Raw genomic sequence first — 19,806 nt, forward strand, 5'->3', positions numbered from 1 at the left:
AGCCAAAATCAAGAGTCGGATGCTTAACTGACTGAGCCACCCAGGTGCCCCTGTTGTTGCTTATAAAATGAGTTCCACTATTTGGAATCCTACGATTCCTTGGTGCTGCTTTGTAATCAATCGGTAAATGCCAGAGATACAAGGTAGAGAAATAGTGCAGTTTGACAAAGGACTATCTCATAGAATCATATGTACATTTGCCATTTATTATCTTACAAAATGCATAGCGTAGAGAGACTTGTTCATTTTGCCTTTCACTTTCATTGAAGGTCTTGTTCTTTTCCTTTCTGTTTGTTCTAGACTTTCCTCCCCTTCTCCTCCTTCTTCTTCTTTTTGGTCTTTGTTTTTAAATATAGCTATTAGTATGTGGTTATTTGGCAGAACAAAATGATGGATTGACTTGAAGGAGAGGCTCCACAAAAATCTTTTATAAATATATATTTATATTTTATAATGGGTATTTGTGAGTATACTAAAAACCACTGAATTGTAAACTTTAAAATGGTGACTTTTATGGTAGGTGAATTATACCTCAATTTTTTTGAAAGAATTTATTTATTTATTTTAGAGAGAGAGTGTGTGTGTGAGTGGGTGAAGGGGCAAGGGAGAGGGAGAGAGAATCCTCAAGCAGACTCCCTGCTGAGCATGGAATCCAACGTGGCCTGAACTGAAATCAAAAGTCAGCTGCGTAACCAACTTAGCCACTCAGGTACCCCTATACTTTGATTTTTAAAATACATGTAAAATTATTGAGTTCTCCTTTCCCATTTGTAAAAATATGCCATTAATTAAGCCTATTCCCACCCCATTCCTACGTCTCACCCTCCCATCCTCACCCCCAACCTCTGATCAACTTCTTCAGCTGAAATGTTGACTTAAAAACAGTAACAATAGGGGCGCCTGGGTGGCTCAGTTGGTTAAGCGACTGCCTTCGGCTCAGGTCATGATCCTGGAGTCCCTGGATCGAGTCCCGCATCGGGCTCCCTGCTCTGCAGGGAGTCTGCTTCTCCCTCTGACCCTCCCCCCTCTCATGTGCTCTCTCTCATTCTCTCTCTCAAATAAATAAATAAAATCTTTAAAAAAAATAACAATAATAATAATAACAAGGATATATATATATATGTATATATATATAAAATGTAATAACAGGGAAAAGATTAAGGAACTTACTTAGTTCCTTAGGGGAGAAGGAAGGGAATTTCCAATGGTCAATGTTGCAATCAGCAGTTTAGAACCAGTTATGGATAGAAGGGGATTATAGGAGGATAGCATGTATCTAAAAATATGACTTGGGGGTACCTGGGTGGTTCATTTGGTTGAGCATCTGACTCTTGATCTTAGCTCAAGTCTTGATTTCAGGGTTGTGAGTTCAAGCTCCACATAATATATATATATATATATGTATGTATGTATGACTCCACATAATATATATATATATATATATATATATATATATATATATATATATATGTATGTATGTATGATTTGGGAAGTAGCTGCAAATTTCTCTTATAATTTAACATGCATCCTGGAGAGGAGAGTTGACTGTGAAAGTCAATTAGCGTCATGCATCTTAGTGCTCTTGTTATATGAAGCTTCTCAGACTACTGCAGTGCAATGGATTAAGCAGAGCAATTCAGAATTACTTGGTCAAACCAGATTGCTTTGGCTCAACTGGGGAGGAGAGGGTCCCATAAAATGCTATTTATTTGCATTTGCATTTGGCCAGCAACCTGCTTATTTCCAAACTGAGTAAGAACTCCCCATTCCCACGTGCATGTTTCTAGCATGAAGCTGAAAGTATGTGCTGTTATTCAAAGATGGGCACAGGAGACATCCAGCTGGGGGGCTTCAACTCAGGAACCTAATGATGTTTTTGTCCCTGTAACGAACCCTGGTTCTGTTATGGTTATGACACCGTGTTAGCCATTTTTAGTGATTCTAATTCTGCCTACAGACTTTGGTCTTTGTGTTCATTTTGATTTTGTGACTTTAAACAAATCTTAATGGTATCATCGTCTTTCTCTCCATTTTATCTTTTGCTTTTTGTAATTTATTTTTGCTCTCTGTGAACCTTTATATTTCACAAGAACAGAGTGACCCTGCCTCACAGAGAAGGCCTAAGCGCATGTCTAAATTGAGCTGCCTTTTTTTGTAATACGAGAGTTCTGTGGGTGACCTCCTGCAAGACTGAAAAAGTACAGTTGTCCTGTCTGTCCTTTGCAGAGCTTCTGTGACAAACACAGCTTACTTACTCTTTATCAGAACTGGAGAAGAAACCATCCTTTATGCCTTAGGTAACCATTTCTGTAAATTGCATGTTATGCCTCTCTTTAAACTAGGCAGAGAAAATCTCTTCCTGTCAGTTTACCAGAAAGAAAAGAGGGAAAATAATCACTTCCTTTTCTTCCTTTAGGAGGGTGATTCACTTATTTTTTTTTTTTAAATCAAAACTTGAGTATTCTTCTGCCTTACAATACCTCAAAGAATTAAGAAAAAAATGTGAATGGGTCAGGGAAAGAATTCAATTATAAGCATATTTGAATCACTAATTAGTTCCTCTTCTCCTCATTTTCCTGGGTGCTGACCTCATTTGCTGGTGCTGACCTGCCCATACCTGCCTCTCTTATTCTGTAGGTACAGCTGAGTGAATTTAAAACCACCAAGACGTTAAAACAACCAAGTGTATAAGAAACGCACATTGAAAACAGCATACCTGTAGACCCAAAGGGGAAATTCTGAATATATTTTGTTCTAATAGAACGAATTTGTAAGGTAATAGCATCCTTTATAGCTGCAGCAGGAAAGAGATAGGAAATTGAGCAGGGAAAAAGCATCTGTATTTGCGCCTGGATCCACAATTCTCCAGTGGATGTGCTCAGCTTGGCCCTAGACTGGTCTGGACAGGCGCCACAGGTAGTTCCCAGAATGCCCATCTGCAGTCAGATAGATTCTGAGTATCCCCAGGATAATAGCATTATGCTGATCAGCAATAATTACTGCACACAATTAAGCAGGCTTTCCTTTTTTCTTTTCTCTCTGTTTTTTGTTTTTTCCTTTCTTTCTTCCCTTTTCAGTGTCTGGTCCAGGGCAGAGTTTGCCAGGAGCTGCAGCTGTCCTTGATCCAGATCCTGGCTGACCTAATGCTCTGCTCTTGCACTTTCCAGAAGCTACACCTCAAAATCAAGTGTTGAAGTTTTAAAAATACACATGTGTAGGCCCCACCCTTAAATATTCTTAGCTGGGTCTCCAGTGGGGCATGGGCATCTGAACTTTTTAAATTCCTTGGATAACTCTTGATGTGTACTGTGGTGTTGAGAATCAGTCCTAATCAGATGGGAATTCTGGTAGTGTCACAAGGACAGAGATTCAGCTCTAAAATATGCCCTCTTCCCGGCACAGACTGCCCCACCTGCCTGTTCATGCCACAGCATTGGCGGCTCCGTCCCCTTTCCTCATGCACTTCGTCTTCCACATACTTGTCCCCTCTTGCCTCCCTTTGGGGCCACCAGGAAATTAAATCAGCTGTAGGCCCTGGAAGGGGCTCCGTCCTTCTCTGCTGAACTTGCCTTCCTGGAAATTGAGGATTGGGCTAACACATTGGATAATTGAGCAAGTCATTGGAAACCTGTTGGGTAGAGTTCATGTCTTTCCAACAATAGGAGGGCACACAGGGACCACATGTCTAACCACTGTCTTCCCCTCCTTTCCTGTTCTCAACATCATATGGGAAAGCATTAATTTAAAAATCCATTATTTTTGGGGACGCCTGGGTGGCTCAGTCGGTTAAACGTCTGCCTTCGGCTCAGGTCATGATCCCAGGGTCCTGGGATCGAGCCCCTTATCTGGCTGTCTGCTCGGCGGGGAGTCTGCTTCTCCCTCTCCCTGCTGCTCCCCCTGCTTGTGCTCTCTCTCTCCCTCTTTCTCTCTGTCAAATAAATAAAATCTTTAAAAATAAATAAATAAAAATCCATTATTTTCGAGTCTACTTAGTTATCAGGCATTAGGAAGTATTGTTGCCTCCTAGGTTAAAAAAAGTTTGAGGGCGCCTGGGTGGCTCAGTTGGTTAAGCGACTGCCTTTGGCTCAGGTCATGATCCTGGAGTCCCTGGATCGAGTCCCGCATCGGGCTCCCTGCTCGGCGAGGAGCCTGCTTCTCTCTCTAACCCTCCCCCCCTCTCATGTACTCTCTCTCTCTCTCATTCTCGCTCTCTCAAATAAATAAATAAATCTTTAAAAAAAAAAAAGTTTGAGATTATGCAGTGCCTCAAAGGTAAACTTACATATGTACATGATTAAATCCAAACCTTACTCAGTCTCCCTTGCACACTTTGTAACACAGCAATACCAGACAGGTTCATGTTCATATGTCTTTTTATACTGAAACTGCTTTATAACCTCTGGTAGGTTTTCTGTCTAATTAACTGAAGTGTACATTTTTGATGTAATGGTGTATTCTTGAAGAGATGGTAATACTTTTAAAAAAACAGTTTCTGGCATAGTGTTTTAGACAGCAGTTTTGGTAATATAATGTGTTACACATTTATTCTTTTTATTTGAAGATCTGATAATGCATTTATTTTAATGCAATTGACAAGAGAGTTTATTATATTGCAACTGGCAAAAGAATTTGGTTATTTCTGTGACATACATCTTAAAATTATGACTGATAACATTATACCAGGACATAACAGATTTAAAGTTTAATATCACATCTTATTTGATAATGCTTCTCATATACATTTATCCTTTGATGCAAACTTCAGAATCATCATTCTGTTGAGTTATACTCAATTCCATTAAGTTATTTTTACTTTTATTATTATTATTTTTTTAAGTAAGTTCCACGCCCGATGTGGGGCTCAAGCTTACGGCCCTGAGATCAAGAGTCACACGCTCTACCAACTGGGCCAGTGAGGCGCCCCTGTTGAGTTTTTTTAAAAATATAGAACCACAAGGGTTTTGATTAGAAATTCATATATAATATATATGGAAAATATTTATATTTTTATGTTATGAAATGTTTATATCCAGGAACATGGAGTCTCTCTCTTTATTAAAGTCTTTATATGTTCTTCAATAAAATGGTATAGTTATCTTCTTAAAGGTCTTGTATGTTTCTTGATAAATTCATTTTTAGGCATTTTTAAAAATAGCTTTAATGAGGTAGATTCACTGTATAGAGTTGCACAGCCATCACCATGAGTCAATTTTAGGACTTGTCACCACCCCCAAAATTTCCCTCATATTTTGTTGCAACTTCTCCCACTTCCACCCCCGGCCTTAGGCAACCACTGATCTTTCTGTCTCTACAGATTTGCCTTTTCTGGACATTTACCATGAACGGCATCATATCATATGTAATCTTTTGATCTGGCTTCTTTTCAGTTTGCATAATGTTTTTGAGGCTCATTTGAATTGCAGCATGTATCAGTAATTTGCGGATAGTATTTTTATTGCTGAACAGTATTCTGCATAGCTCTACCACATTTTCTTCATCCCTTCATCAGTTGATGAGCTGGTATGAATAATACTGTTACGGATATTTGTATATAAGGTGTATGGGGACATATGTCTTCATTTCTCTTAGGTAGATTCCTTGGAGTGAAATTGCTGGGTTGAACAATAAGCTTATCCTTTTAAGGAACTGCCAAACTGTTTTCCAAAGTAGATGTACTGTCCTGTTTTAGATTTTCACAAACAACGGCTGAGGATTCCAGTTACTCCACATTATCACCAACACCTGGTATTGATGTCTTTTCAATAATAGTCATTCTAGTGGGTCTGTCTTAGTTACCTCTAGCTACATAACAAATTACCCCAAAATTTAACTGCTTAAAATCAAACATTTATTACCTGGCAGTCTCTGTGGATCAGGAATATAGGCGTGGTGAACTAGGTTCTCTGGTTTAGGATTCCACATAAGATTGCCTTCAAGGTATTATCTGTGGCTTCCCACCTCAAGGCTTGACTGGGGGAGGATCTGCTTCCAAGTTGACTCAAGTAGTTGTTAGTAGGATTCAGTTCCATGTGGTCTGTTGCACTGAGGGCCTTAGCCCCTCACTGGCTATTGGCTGAATGTCTCCTTCAGTTCTTTGCCACGTGGGCTTCACCAAAGGGCCGCTCACACGTGGCAACTGACTTCCATCAGAATGAACGAGTGAGAGAGCAAGAGAGGGTGAACAAGACTGAAGCCAGAGTCTTTTTGTACCTTAATCTCAGAAATGACACCCTATTACTTAGAGACAACCCACCACATTCACTATGGTTTTTTTTTATCACTGTGGTTTTTATTTGCATTTCCTTAATGACTAATGCTGTTGAACACCTTTTCACATATGTATAAGCCATTCATATATCCTCTTTGGTGAAATAGCCACTCAAGTTTTTGCCCATTTAAAAAACTGAGTGGTTTGCCTTCTTATTACTGAGTCACAAGAATTCTTTCTATACTCTGGATACAAATACTGCATTAGATATTTGATTTACAAATTGTATTGGTTTTCTATTGCTTTGATAACAAATTACTGGAAGCTTAGTAGTTTAAATGACACAAATTTATTATCTTACAGATCTATAGGTCAGAAGTCTGCTGTTTGGGTCTCACTGATCTAAAATGCAGGTTTCTGCAGCCATACTCCTTTTGGAGGCTCTAGGGGAGAATCTGTTTCCTGCTCACTCAGGTGGTTGGCACAATTCACTATCTTGTGTTGTAAGACCAAGGTCCTCATGTTCTTGCTGGTTCTAAGTCAAGGGAATGGCCCAGAGGCCACTGAATTCCGTGATTCTTGGCCCCCTTCCTCCATCGTCTAAGCCATATCATCACCAACAGGTCAAATCTTCCCCATGTTGTGTCTCTCTGACCCTTCCTCATTATCAATGTCTCTTTCAGCATAGCTGGGAAAGGGTCTCCTCTTTTAAGGACTCTTATGCTTAGGTTGGGAACATCTAGACAAGAAAGGATAATCTCCACATCTCAAGTTCTTTACCATTAATCATATCTGTAGAGTCCCTTTGCAATGTAAGGTTATATACTCATAGGTTCTAGGGATTAGGAAGCAGACATTGGGGGCGTGCAGCATTACTCTGCCTACCATACAAATATTTTCTCCCAGTCTATGGTTTATCGTTTCATTTTCTTAATGGTATCCTTTGAAGTCTTAAGTTTTGATGACATCCAGTTTATTGATTTTTTTTTTCGTTCATGAATCATGCTAAGAATACTTTGCTTAACCCAAGGTCCTAAAGATTTTCCTTATGTTTTCTTCTAGAAGTTTTTATAGTTTTAGTTCTTCCATTTTGATTTATGATCCAATTTTTTTTTAAAGATTTTATTTATTTATTTATTTGACAGAGAGAGACACAGCGAGAGAGGGAACACAAGCAGGGGGAGTGGGAGAGGGAGAAGCGGGCTCCCCGCCGAGCAGGGAGCCCGACGTGGGGCTCGATCCCAGGACTCCAGGACCATGACCTGAGCTGAAGGCAGTCGCTTAACCGACTGAGCCACCCAGGCGCCCTATGATCCAATTTTTTTTTTTAAAGATTATTTATTTATTTATTTGAGAGAGAGAACGAGATAGAGAGAGAGCACATGAGAGGGGGGAGGGTCAGAGGGAGAAGCAGGCTCCCTGCCGAGCAGGGAGCCCGACGCGGGACTCCATCCCGGGACTCCAGGATCATGACCTGAGCCGAAGGCACTCGCTTAACGGACTGAGCCACCCAGGCGCCCTATAATCCAATTTTTTGAGTTAATTTTTATATATGGTTCTAGGCAAGGATCTAATTTTTTTTTTTTTTTGCATATAGCTATCTAGTTATTTCAGCACTGTTTATTGAAAAAACTCTCCTCTCATTGAATTGTTTTGGCACCTGTGCTGAAAATCAGTTGGCTCTAATTGCCAGGACTTATTTCTGAACTCTCAACTATCTTCCACTGATTCGTATGTCTCCCCTTGTACCAATATAACACTCCCTTCTGTTCTAGGTCTTTTTAAGTGTTTGTTACTATCAGGAATGGAGTTGAGATTATTTTGAATCTAAAATATTCTTGATTTTTTTTCTTTTATTTGAGACAGAGAGAACGAGAGAGAGAGAGAGAGCACATGAGAGGGGGGAGGGTCAGAGGGAGAAGCAGGCTCCCTGCCGAGCAGGGAGCCCGATGCGGGACTCGATCCAGGGACTCCAGGATCATGACCTGAGCCGAAGGCAGTCGCTTAACCAGCTGAGCCACCCAGGCGCCCTGAATCTAAAATATACTTAACTCAGAAATATTTTCCTTAAACTCACTGAGAGTTTAATATTTAATCTATTATAACACTGTCTTGGCTTTGGAACAGAAGGAAAAGGAAACTTTTATGCCTACGTGAGGTAACTTGAAAATTGCGTCGAATCTGTTAAATTCTATCTTACCAGACTAAGGTGCACCAGATATTTTGATGCTAGTGTTAAAATATCTTGATGAATAGTATTTAATTTTGTGCTTTGAATTGGAGCAGGTTGTTGTCTATTATTATTATTATTATTACATACTCCTAGTCCCTTGGTATAAGTAACATTTCCAGAGATCCGATTTTCTTTCTTCTTTCTTCCAGATCAGCCTTTAGAATCCCGTAGACTCTGCAACAAGCCAATTCAGAGCTTGTCCAACATGGACAGCATTTTCAGTGAAGCCCTTCTGAAGATGCGGAAGCAGCATCCTGGGTGCCTTTCTCAGGAGACGTGTGTCCGTGCAGTCCAGGCTGCCGTCCAGTATCCCTATGAAGTGGGCATCAAGAAGGAGGAGGAGTTGTTCATGTACCTTCAGAAATCAGGGCAGGCTAGAGCCCTGCAATATGTTTTCTTTGCGGAGAGGAATGCCAGTAAGTGGTCAACCCTCTCGGGAGCATCCTGGAAAACAGCAACAGCACAGCCCATCTCCTCGGTTGGCGTTGTCGGTAAGAATGTGGTGGGGTTAAAGTCATTCTCCAAATCTGCACATAGGAAGTGCTGCCATTTGCTTAGGGCCACCAGGTACCAGGCTCTATACTAAGCATGTTATTTGTGTGGCTAACTTGGTTTTCACCCCAGCCCGTGAGTTCTCTTCATTTTACATGTGAGGCCTAGAGACACCAACCTCCTCAAGAGTGAGCTAAACACAAGCGGTGTGAGGGTCTGGCGCTAGGTCTGTCTGACTCTAGACTCTGGGTATTTTTTTCTTACTCATTGCCTCCTCTTCCCTGCATGAATCTCTCACTCCTGGATTTCCCAGCAATGATTATTATTTGTACCACATTTCCAAGTATGGTCTGTCACTCTTGTAGCTAAGTGTTTGGAATGAAGGCTCTTTGCCTTTTCTGGTCCCTGGATTCATTCACTTCTCATTTGACACCACTATCCTCAAATCTCTCTGCACCCTGAAACAGTGAACTCCCTACTTCTTCCCTCTGGAATTTTTCCAAACAAAACCTCTTCTTTCCTCAGAAGCTAGCCCTCTGATTGGCTTCTTTGGGCTACTTTCCTAAGCTTCTCTTGTTCTTAGTCTTGACCCAAGAATGGTCTTTGGTGGATTTTAAACTCCCCTGAAATGGTAAGCAAAATGTTATATGTGTCAGCTTATATATGGTCTTCTGAGGGAGGAGGTCCATAGTTTACTGAAAGTGTCAACTTTCTTAACCCTCACCCAGCTGTCCAGCACCAACCCAGTTTGGAGGGAAAGACCCCACTCTACATCTTCTCAGTCTTCTGTTATCAGTCACACTGTGCTCTTTCTGGCATTGACTCTGTTCACTTGTGATTTTTATAATTTTATTTTATTTAAATTCAACTAATTAACATATAGTGTATTATTAGTTTCAAAGGTAGAGTTCAGGGATTCATCAGTTGCATATAACACCCAGTGCTCATTCCATCATGTGCCCTCCTTAATGCCCATCCCCCAGTTACCCCATCTCCCCACTCACTTGTGATTTTTAAAGGAGGTGGACAGAGAGTGTGACAGAACTCTGAGTGTTTCTTTTTTGTGCTTTTTTTCAGCAACGCCAATATTTGTTTCTAGTTGCTGTGCACTTACTCTGTTTCTTCTCTATGTTCCTTCAAGCCAAGAATAATTAATGCAATATAACAGCAAAGATGAAATTTATCAGTATTGTGTTCATCAACCATTATTTGAGAGTTTCCCTATTTCCTTGTTGTGAGCCTTTTAAAAAAGATTTCAGATTCATGTCTGGCATGAAATGTCTAAAAGTTTGTAGTTTTGTTTTTTTAAGTGTACCCCGTATTGTTCATAAAAATATTTGAAGAAGCATTTAAAATCCATGGAAGATAACTTGGATACAAATAAAGTGAGAGAGTTTGGTCATTTCCCCCTTTGTCACGTCTATCTCCATACTGCTGCACACGTGATCATTGTCACGCAACCTCCCGCGGCTCCCTGTGCCCTCTGGAACGTTCCTACAGCCTGATCTGCTTCCTGCCTGATACCCGGCTTACTCTGGGCACCCGCTCCTCCTGCAGGCCTCTTAGGAGAATACTGCTGCTTCTCTCACAGTCCACGGCCCCAGTGCCACTTCCCAGTTCCCTTCTCAGACCATTGTCTCTTTCAGGACACTCCTCTGTGGTTCTGCCATCTGGTCTGATCGCTCTCTCCCTCCTCATTACTGTCATTACCCCTCCCACCCCCATTTGCCGAAAATTGTGGCTGGCTCACAGTTATCCACTTTCCCCCAAATCCTGCTGCCACCCTGATTGTCTTCATCGCCTGTGTGGACAATACATTCAGCGCTGTTGCTTTCCGGTGCCTTTGCCTCCTCAGATCCGGTGACGTTCACCTCACTTCCCTTCCATGACCCCTACTTACACCTTTTCCGTAGGTCTTGCCTTTACCTTGAATATTTCTCCACGTCTGAAATTCAAACTCTGACCTTTCCCCTACAACCTTGTATCTTCCTACATCTCTTCCTTGGTTATTCCGTCTACATCCATTACTTGATCGGCTCCCCTTATCTTTACTTTCTTCTCTTTCCAAATATCACTTCCAGGGTCATCCCTTCAGCCACTGTCTTGTCAGGGTCCTCGAACTCTGTGACTCATCGCCCTTTCACTCTGCCCCCTGGCAAAACCCCAGGTGTGCACCTCCATGAGCCCATTTCCAGGCTTCTCAGAACGTGTCAGCACCACTGCAAGTTCATGTCTGCCCCCCTTGCCTGGGCTCTCAGAGCCATCCGAAAGGGAGAAGACGCAGTTGACCAAAACTACAGAACCAATAGTGAAAGCATCCTTTATTCTTTCCTTACTTCTGTCAGTAGAAGAGGTTCTTGACCAGAATTAATTCCATGGCAGTTAAAGGCAATGAGTTGTTAGGGAAGCAAGACCCCTTACCCCTCTATGTGTTTAATGAGGAAAACTTAGGAAACTAAATTCAATATAAATATAATATGCACCTTTGGAAACATAATTACCAACAGCGAAAAGCTTGGGGTTTTTTTGGAGATCTTTGAGACCACAAGTTTGTGAGAAGAGAAATTGGGAGCTAAGAACTGTTTATTTTTTTACGATTTATTTATTTGTTTGGGTGAGAGAGAAGAGGGGAGAGAGAGCATGTGTGGGCAGGGGGAGGGGCAAAGAGAGAGGGAGAGAATCTCAAGCAGACTCCCCACTGAGTGCAGAGCCCTATGCGGGGCTCGATCCCAGAACCCTGAGATCCTGACCTGAGCCAATACCAAGAGTCAGCCGCTCAACTGACTTGAGCCACCCAGGCACCCTGGAGCTAAGAACTTTTTGAAATAAATATATATTGTGTTTTCATGTATGTTTTTGTTTCGGTGATTATATGAAATGTGTCCGTTTATAGGGCTAAAGAGAATCTAAAATTATGGCTAGGACACTTGCAAAAAGCCTTAGTCTGGTCTACTTTATGATTTGGATTCTAAGTTGATTTGTAGCCCCACAGGTCATTCAGCAGATCTGCTCCGCGAGGTGAGCGCTGAAGAGCTGCGCTCGACCTTCGCAGGTGCCTTTCCTTCACTGCTCTGTGGTCGGTTCTGAGATCTCACCTACCTTACGTGACACTTTACAAAGTACTTTCACATTGCATCTTCTTAGTCCTCATTGTCTCTGTGAGATTATAATTTCTATACTGTTAGAAATTTTATGTGAAGCTTGGGACCAAAAGCTGGGAGGCCAGCGTTTTTGAACCCCATGCTCTACCTCCTACTTACCCAGGCTAAAGTTTCGGATACAAGTTTCTATAGCAGAGAGTGCTATCCAGCCCTCTTGCTACTGGTGAAATGCAGATGTTTATTAATTTTGGAAAATGAAATGTTTTTAAATAATTTAATATGTTTATTAAATTAAATAAGTTAATACAATTTGAAAATTAAATATATTCCAGAGAAATAAGGATTTCTGATGACTGATAACATTCTGTATTCAAAACCAATTCCCAAAAAACAAAACAAAACAATCCCCAAAGCTAATCAATGAAAGTATAGAAGAGTAATATGTAAATATTAAAAATAAATATGTGGCTTCATCCACAATGGGTTGATTAGGTAACATAACTTGCTGCTGTAACAGGTAACAATCTCAGTGGTTTAACACAATAAAAATTTATTTCCTGCTTGCTCCATAAGGTTCATTCTAGGACACGGTTTTTTCTAACTAAATGACTCTGCCATTCTCCTGAACAAGGGTCAGGAAACTTTTTTTTAAAGGGCCAGATAATAAATATTTTAGGCTTTCTGGGCCATATGATCTCTTTTGCAGCTACTCGACTCTGCACACAAAAACAGCCACAGATAATATGGAAACAAATTAATGTGGTTGTATTCTAATAAAACTTTATTTATGAGACTGAAATTTGAATTTGACATAATTTGCATGTGTCACAAAATATTGTTCTTTTGGGTTTTTTTAAACTATTTGAAATGCAAAGCCATTCTTAGCCCACAGGCAGTACAAAAATAGGCATTAGGATGGCTTTGGCACACAGACACTAGTTTGCTCAAGGGTCTCCTCCAAGGCCTCACAGTTGTTCTCTGCATCCTCTACATCCTGGTAGTAATGAAGGTCTTGTGGGAGATTCTGGAGGCCAGTCGTGATCCCACACCACCCTCCTTTCCCATTTCATTGACCAGAATTAGTCACAGGCCCTATCAGGATACGGAGGGTCCAGAATAGTCTTCTATGCACCCAGAAGAAAAATGAAATGGTATGAGGAAGGAACAGTGACATCTTTGTCATCAAATAATTTGTCTACATTTTCTGTTCTTCTTGCCTTTGCTTAAAGTAATACTTTCCTGGGCGCCTGGGTGGCTCAGTTGGTTAAGCGACTGCCTTCGGCTCAGGTCATGATCCTGGAGTCCCTGGATCGAGTCCCGCATCAGGCTCCCTGCTCGGCAGGGAGTCTGCTTCTCCCTCTGGCCCTCCCCCCTCTCATGTGCTCTCTCTCATTCTCTCTCTCTCAAATAAATAAATAAAAAATCTTTAAAAAAAAAAAAAAGTAATACTTTCCTTTTCCCTTCCCCAGTCTGGTTGGTTCAACTTCCCTAATTTCACCTATTTCAATATGATCTTTCTTCAAATATTTCTACAAATAACTTTATCTTGAAGCTTTTCTTGATTCATCCAACCAAAAATAATCTCTTTCCTTTGACTCATCAAAGAAATTTGAACTTCTCATATCACTTTCTTTACCTTATAGAATGGATATTTGTGAACTTTTCTTCTTCCCGCCTCTAGATTAAAAGCTCACTGAAGGTTGATACTACTCATATTCTTTATAACAACTTTATTGAGATGAAACTCATATACAATAAAATTCACAGTTCAGTGTAAATAGGGTAACTTCTATGGAAAACAGTATGGCAGTTCCTCACAAAATTAAAAATAGAATTACTGTATGATCCAGCAATTCCACTTCCGGGTATACACCCAAAAGAATTGAAAGCAGGGACTCAAACAGATATTTGTACACTCATGTTCATAGAAGGATCATTCATAATAGCCTAGAAGTGGAAGCAACTCAAGTGTCCACTGACAGATGAATAGATAAACAAAATGTGGAATATACATACAATGGGATATTATTCAGCCTTAAAAAGATAAGAAATTCTGCTACCACATGAATAAACCTTAAGGATATTCTGCTAAGTGAAATAAGCTAGTCACAAAAGAACAAGTGCTATATGATTCCACTTATATGAGGTACCCAGAGAAGTCAAATCATAGAGATAGAAGGTAGAATGATGATTACAGTGGGTTGGGGAGGGAGGACAGGGATGGGTTATTTTTTAATGGGTATGGAATTTCAGCTTTGCAAGATGAAAGGAGTTATAGAGATGGATGGTGGTACTGGTTGCACAATAATGTCAATATACAAATGCCAATAACTGCACACTTAAAAGATGGTTATGATGGTAAGTTTTATGTTATGTGTATTTTACCACAATTCAAAAGAAATTTAAGTGCATTGTAACAATGTCCCCCAAAAAAGAATACACTTCAATAGTTTTTAGGTATTTCAAAGTTGTGCAACCATTGCCACAATCAATTTTATTCTTTTTATTTAAAAATTTTTTTAAAAGATTTTATTTATTTATATAAGAGAGAAAGAGAGCATAAGCAGGGGGAGGGGCAGAGGGAGAGGGAGAAGCAGGCTCCCTGCTGAGCACGGAGACTGACACGGGGCTCGATCCTAGGACCCTGAGATCATGACCTGAGCCAAAGTCATATGCTTAACTAACTGAGCCACCCAGGCACCCAACCACAATCAATTTTAGGACATTTTCATCACCCTAAAAAGAAGCCCTGTACCCATTAGCAGTCATTCCTCATTACCCTTCCCCCAGCCCCTGGCAACCACTAATCTACTTTCTGCCTGCATGGATTTGCCTATTCTGGACATTTCATATAAATAGAATCATACAATATGTGGCCTTTTGTGTCCAGCTTCTTTAACTTAGCATAATGTTTTTAAGGTTCATCCATGTTATAGGACTTCATTCTTTATTCATATCAGTACTTCATTCCTTTTAATAGCTGAATGATATTCCACTGTAGGGATACATTTTGTTTATCCATTCATCAGTTGATGGACATTCAGCTTCTTTCTACTTTTTGGCTATTTTGAATATTGCTGCTATGAACATTTATGTAAAAGTTTTGTGTGGACATATGTCTGCAATTGTCTTGGGGATATATATACACAAACCTACCTGCTTACCTACTTACCTAGGAGTGGAATTGCTGGGTCATATGGTAATTCCATGTTTAGCATTTTGAAGAACTTCCAAATATTTTACAATCTTCAGCAATGTGTCAGGTTTTTAATTTCACTACCTCCTCACCTCCACATCTCTCTCTTTTTTTTTTTTTAAGATTTTATTTATTTATTTGAGACAGAGAGAATGAGAGACAGAGAGCATGAGAGGGAGGAGGGTCAGAGGGAGAAGCAGACTCCCTGCCGAGCAGGGAGCCCGATGCGGGACTCGATCCCGGGACTCCAGGATCATGACCTGAGCCGAAGGCAGTCGCTTAACCAACTGAGCCACCCAGGCGCCCTCCACATCTCTCTTTTTAATGATATCTCTCCTAGTGGGTGTGAAGTTGTAGCTCATGGTGGTTTTGATTTGCATTTCCTTCATGATTAATGATGCATCTTCACATATGCTTATTAGCTATTTGTATATTTTCTTTGGAGAAATGTTTAAATTAAATTGTATTTTTATTGTGAGTTGTGAGAGTTCTTTATATATTTTGATACAAGTCCCTTATTAGATATATGATTCCGTGGGTTCTTTTTACTTTCTTTATGGTGTCCTTTGAAGCACAAAAATTTTTTAATTTTGATGGTGTCTAATTTATCTATTTTTTTCTTTTGTTGCTTATGTTTTTGGTGTCATAAGAAACCATTGCCTTGAGGGTATTATGCTAAGTGAAATAAGTCAATCAGAGAAAGACAATTATCATATGATCTCACTGACATGTAGAATTTAAGAAACAGGGCAGAAGATTATAAGGGAAGAGAGGAAAAAAATGAAACAAGACAAAACGAGAGAGGGAGATAAACCATAAGAGACTCTTAATCATAGGAAACAAACTGAGGGTTGCTGGAGGGGTGGAGGGTGGGAGGGATGGCGTAACTGGGTGATGGACATTGGGGAGGGTATGTGTGGTAATGAGCACTGGGTATTATATAAGACTGATGAATCACAGGCCTGTACCCCTGAAACAAATAATACATTATATGCTAATTAATTGAATTTAAATTTTAGAAAAGAGTTAAATTAAAAAAAAAAGAAACCATTGCCTTATCCAAGATCATGGAGATTTACTCATAAGAGTTTTATGGTTTTAGATCTTCCTTCAGTCTGTGATCCATTTTGAATTAATTTTTGTATATGGTGTGAAGTAGGAGTCCAGCATCATTCTTTTGCCTGTGGATATCCAGTTGCCCCAGCATCATTTGTTGAAAAGACTGTTCTTTCCATATTGAATTGTCTTGGCACCCTTGTCAAAAATCAATTGGCCAGGGGCGCCTGGGTGGCTCAGTTGGTTAAGCAACTGCCTTCGGCTCAGGTCATGATCCCGGAGTCCCTGGATCGAGTCCCGCGTCGGGCTCCCTGCTCGGCGGGGAGTCTGCTTCTCCCTGTGACCCTCCCCCTCTCATGCTTTCTGTCTCCCATTCTCTCTCAGATAAATAAATAAAATCTTTAAAAAAAAAAAAATCAATTGGCCATAAGTTATGAGATTATTGATCTATAGGTCTACCCTTATACCACACTGTCTTGAATACTGTAGCTTTGTCATGAGTTTTTAAATTGGGAAGAGTGAATCCTCCAACTTTGTTCTTCTTTTTTAATATCGTTTTGGTTATTCTTGATTCCTTGATTTATGTATGAATTTTAGGATCAGCTTAATTTAATTTGTTAATTTCTGCAAAAAGCCAGTTGAACTTTTGGTAGGGATTGCATTGGAGATGCAGATCAGTTTGTGTAGTATTGCCATACTAACAGTATTAAGTCTTCTGATCTACGAACATGGGATGTCTTTCTATTTATCAGGTCTTCTTTATTTCAGCAATGTTTTGTGGTTTTTAGTGTGTAAGTCTTACAATTCTTTCTTAAATTTATTCTGAAGTATTTTATTCTTTTTAATGCTATTATAAGTAGAATTGTTTTCTTAACTTCATATTCTGATTGTTCATTGCTTGTATATAGAAATACAATTGATTTTTGTATATAGATCCTATATTATACAACCACTGCTGAACTTGTTTATTAATTCTGACAGTGTGTGTGTGTGTGTGTGTGTGTGTCCGTGTCTGTGAATATTACTCAATGTCACATCCTCTGGAGCACTTAACACAGTGCCTAATCTTAACTAATATTCAATCCATTTGTATTCCTTGAATTGATCTCTTTAAATGTCCTATTGCCACAGAAGCCTCCCATTTACTGAGTAATGTTTCAGTTCCCAATATCATTGAATCATTCTTTTTCTTCTTCACTCTTATCTGCAGGCTTGGGAACAATGGGCCGGGGCATTGTCATTTCTCTTGCGAAGGCCAAGATCCCCGTGATTGCTATGGACTCGGACAAGAAGCAGCTAGAGACGGCCGATAAGATAATAACCTCCCTCCTGGAAAAGGAAGCATCCAAAATGCAGCATAACAGCCACCCTTGGTTAGGACCAAAACCCAGGTTAACTGCATCTATGAAGGAGCTTGGTGGTGTGGATTTAGTCATTGAAGCAGTATTTGAGGAAATTAACCTGAAGAAGCAGGTCTTTGCTGAACTGTCAGCTGTGTGCAAGCCAGAAGCTTTTCTGTGCACCAATACTTCAGCCTTGGACATTGATGAGATTGCTTCTTCCACTCATCGCCCTCACTTGGTCATTGGCACTCACTTCTTCTCACCAGCTCATGTGATGAAGTTGTTAGAGATTATTCCCAGCCAGTACTCTTCCCCCACTACCATTGCCACAGTTATGAACTTAGCAAAAAAGATTAAAAAAATTGGAGTAGTTGTAGGTAACTGTTTTGGATTTGTTGGCAATCGAATGTTGAAGCCTTATTACAATCAGACGTATTTCTTGTTAGAAGAAGGCAGTAAGCCAGAGGAGATTGATCAGGTGCTGGAAGAGTTTGGTTTCAAAATGGGACCTTTTAGAGTGTCAGATCTTGCTGGATTGGATGTGGGTTGGAAATCTCGACAAGGGCAAGGTCTTACTGGACCTATGTTGCCTTTAGGAACTCCTGCCCGAAAGCGAGGCAATGGGAGATATTGCCCAATTCCTGATATGCTCTGTGAATCAGGACGATTTGGCCAGAAGACAGGTAAGGGTTGGTACCAATATGATAAGCCATTGGGTAGGATTCACAAACCTGACCCCTGGCTTTCTGAATTTCTGTCACAGTACAGAGAAACGTATCACATTGAGGCACGTATCATTAGCCAGGATGAGATCCTTGAGCGCTGCTTATATTCACTCATCAATGAAGCATTCCGTATCTTGGGAGAAGGGATGGCTGGTACTCCAGAGCACATCGATGTTGTCTATTTACACGGGTATGGATGGCCAAGGCACAGGGGTGGGCCCATGTTCTACGCCTCCACAGTTGGGTTGCCCACAGTGCTAGAGAAGTTGCAAAAATATTACAGGCAGAATCCTGATATTCCACAACTAGAGCCTTGTGACTATCTGAAAAAATTGGCTTCCCTGGGCAACCCTCCTCTGAAAGAATGGCAAAGCTTAGCAGGACCCCCTAACAGTAGATTATGATTCAGCCTTCCAGGTTATGCCTCATGGAATTTCATTGATATTAAATCCAAAGATCCAAAATAAGATTGCTCTGAAATACAAAGCAAAAGAAATAAGTGGTCGGCTAAACCTTCTCTTTGGGTCTTCTGTCTGATTATTCTAATGGGTCAAATCTTTAGGAATGTGCTTCCTATGCCTCTGAGTCTGTCTTTATCAGATAAATCATTTTGATCCCAGTGAATAAACTTGTATTAATACCGTAATAGCTAAGGAGAGAGACTCAGGATTAAGTTGAGGTTTCCAAGTGCTTTGATCATTGGAGATGTCAACAATTAATCACTGATAAATGCCACTGAGCCACAAATTCATTCTGACCCCTTTCCACCTCACACACACGGCCCTGATAGGAAATCTTACGGGTCCTCTACTCAACAAACATTCACTGTGCACCTCCTGAGCATTTTGCCCAGCACTTGGCAAACCCAGAGTCCAGAGGGGCATTAATTCAGTGGGGAAAGCTGTGATGAAGCTTAGGCCATAGTCTCAGAGGTGGAGTGGAGATAGTTGGCAGGGTCGAGTCAGCAGGGAGGGTCTCTGTGAGTACGGAACATCACCCACGGGGAGGCGGAAGGAGTAACCAGAAAGAAAGGCAGGGTGTCAAAGGTATAACAGTGCTAATGTTATAGGCAGAACCCAGGTGGGAAGTAGTGAGGGCGTCAAGTGCTTCAGACTAGAATGGGGAACTCAGAGTAGCTTGGCAGCTCATACTTGGCGTATGACTTCTGTCCACAGAGCGGTTACATATGCACAGTCGTGCTTGCTGCTTGCAAGGGGCTCAGTAATGTTTGTTGATAACTTCCTGGGGACCAGGGGATGTCTATCATTCTTTTCTGTGCATGGAGAAGTAACAGAAAGTAGCAATTGTTGACTTCATGTAGGAAGGGATCTTATCTTAGAAAACATGTCTAACCTCCTCTGATTCTATGATAGAGTCATGATGCCAGTCTCTCTGTCATGATGAGCCTCTGTGATGCTGGGTATGGAAATTGTTGAATCTTGGAAAGTCTGA

General features: G+C 40.6%; 1 protein-coding gene across 1 annotated transcript in view; it reads left to right on the plus strand.

The window, feature by feature from the left end:
* The window catches only part of EHHADH (enoyl-CoA hydratase and 3-hydroxyacyl CoA dehydrogenase), a 47,085-nt gene extending 27,912 nt beyond the window's left edge, over positions 1–19,173 (plus strand). Inside the window, exons 6-7 of the mRNA XM_021692457.2 lie at positions 8,591–8,932; positions 17,497–19,173. Of these exons, the coding sequence (XP_021548132.1) occupies positions 8,591–8,932; positions 17,497–18,758 (1,604 nt within the window). The 3' untranslated portion in view covers positions 18,759–19,173. The remainder of the gene's footprint in view (positions 1–8,590; positions 8,933–17,496) is intronic.
* The last annotated feature ends 633 nt before the right edge of the window (positions 19,174–19,806 follow it).

Source organism: Neomonachus schauinslandi, chromosome 1 (genome assembly GCF_002201575.2).
Source record: "Neomonachus schauinslandi chromosome 1, ASM220157v2, whole genome shotgun sequence".
Lineage (NCBI taxonomy): Eukaryota > Metazoa > Chordata > Mammalia > Carnivora > Phocidae > Neomonachus > Neomonachus schauinslandi.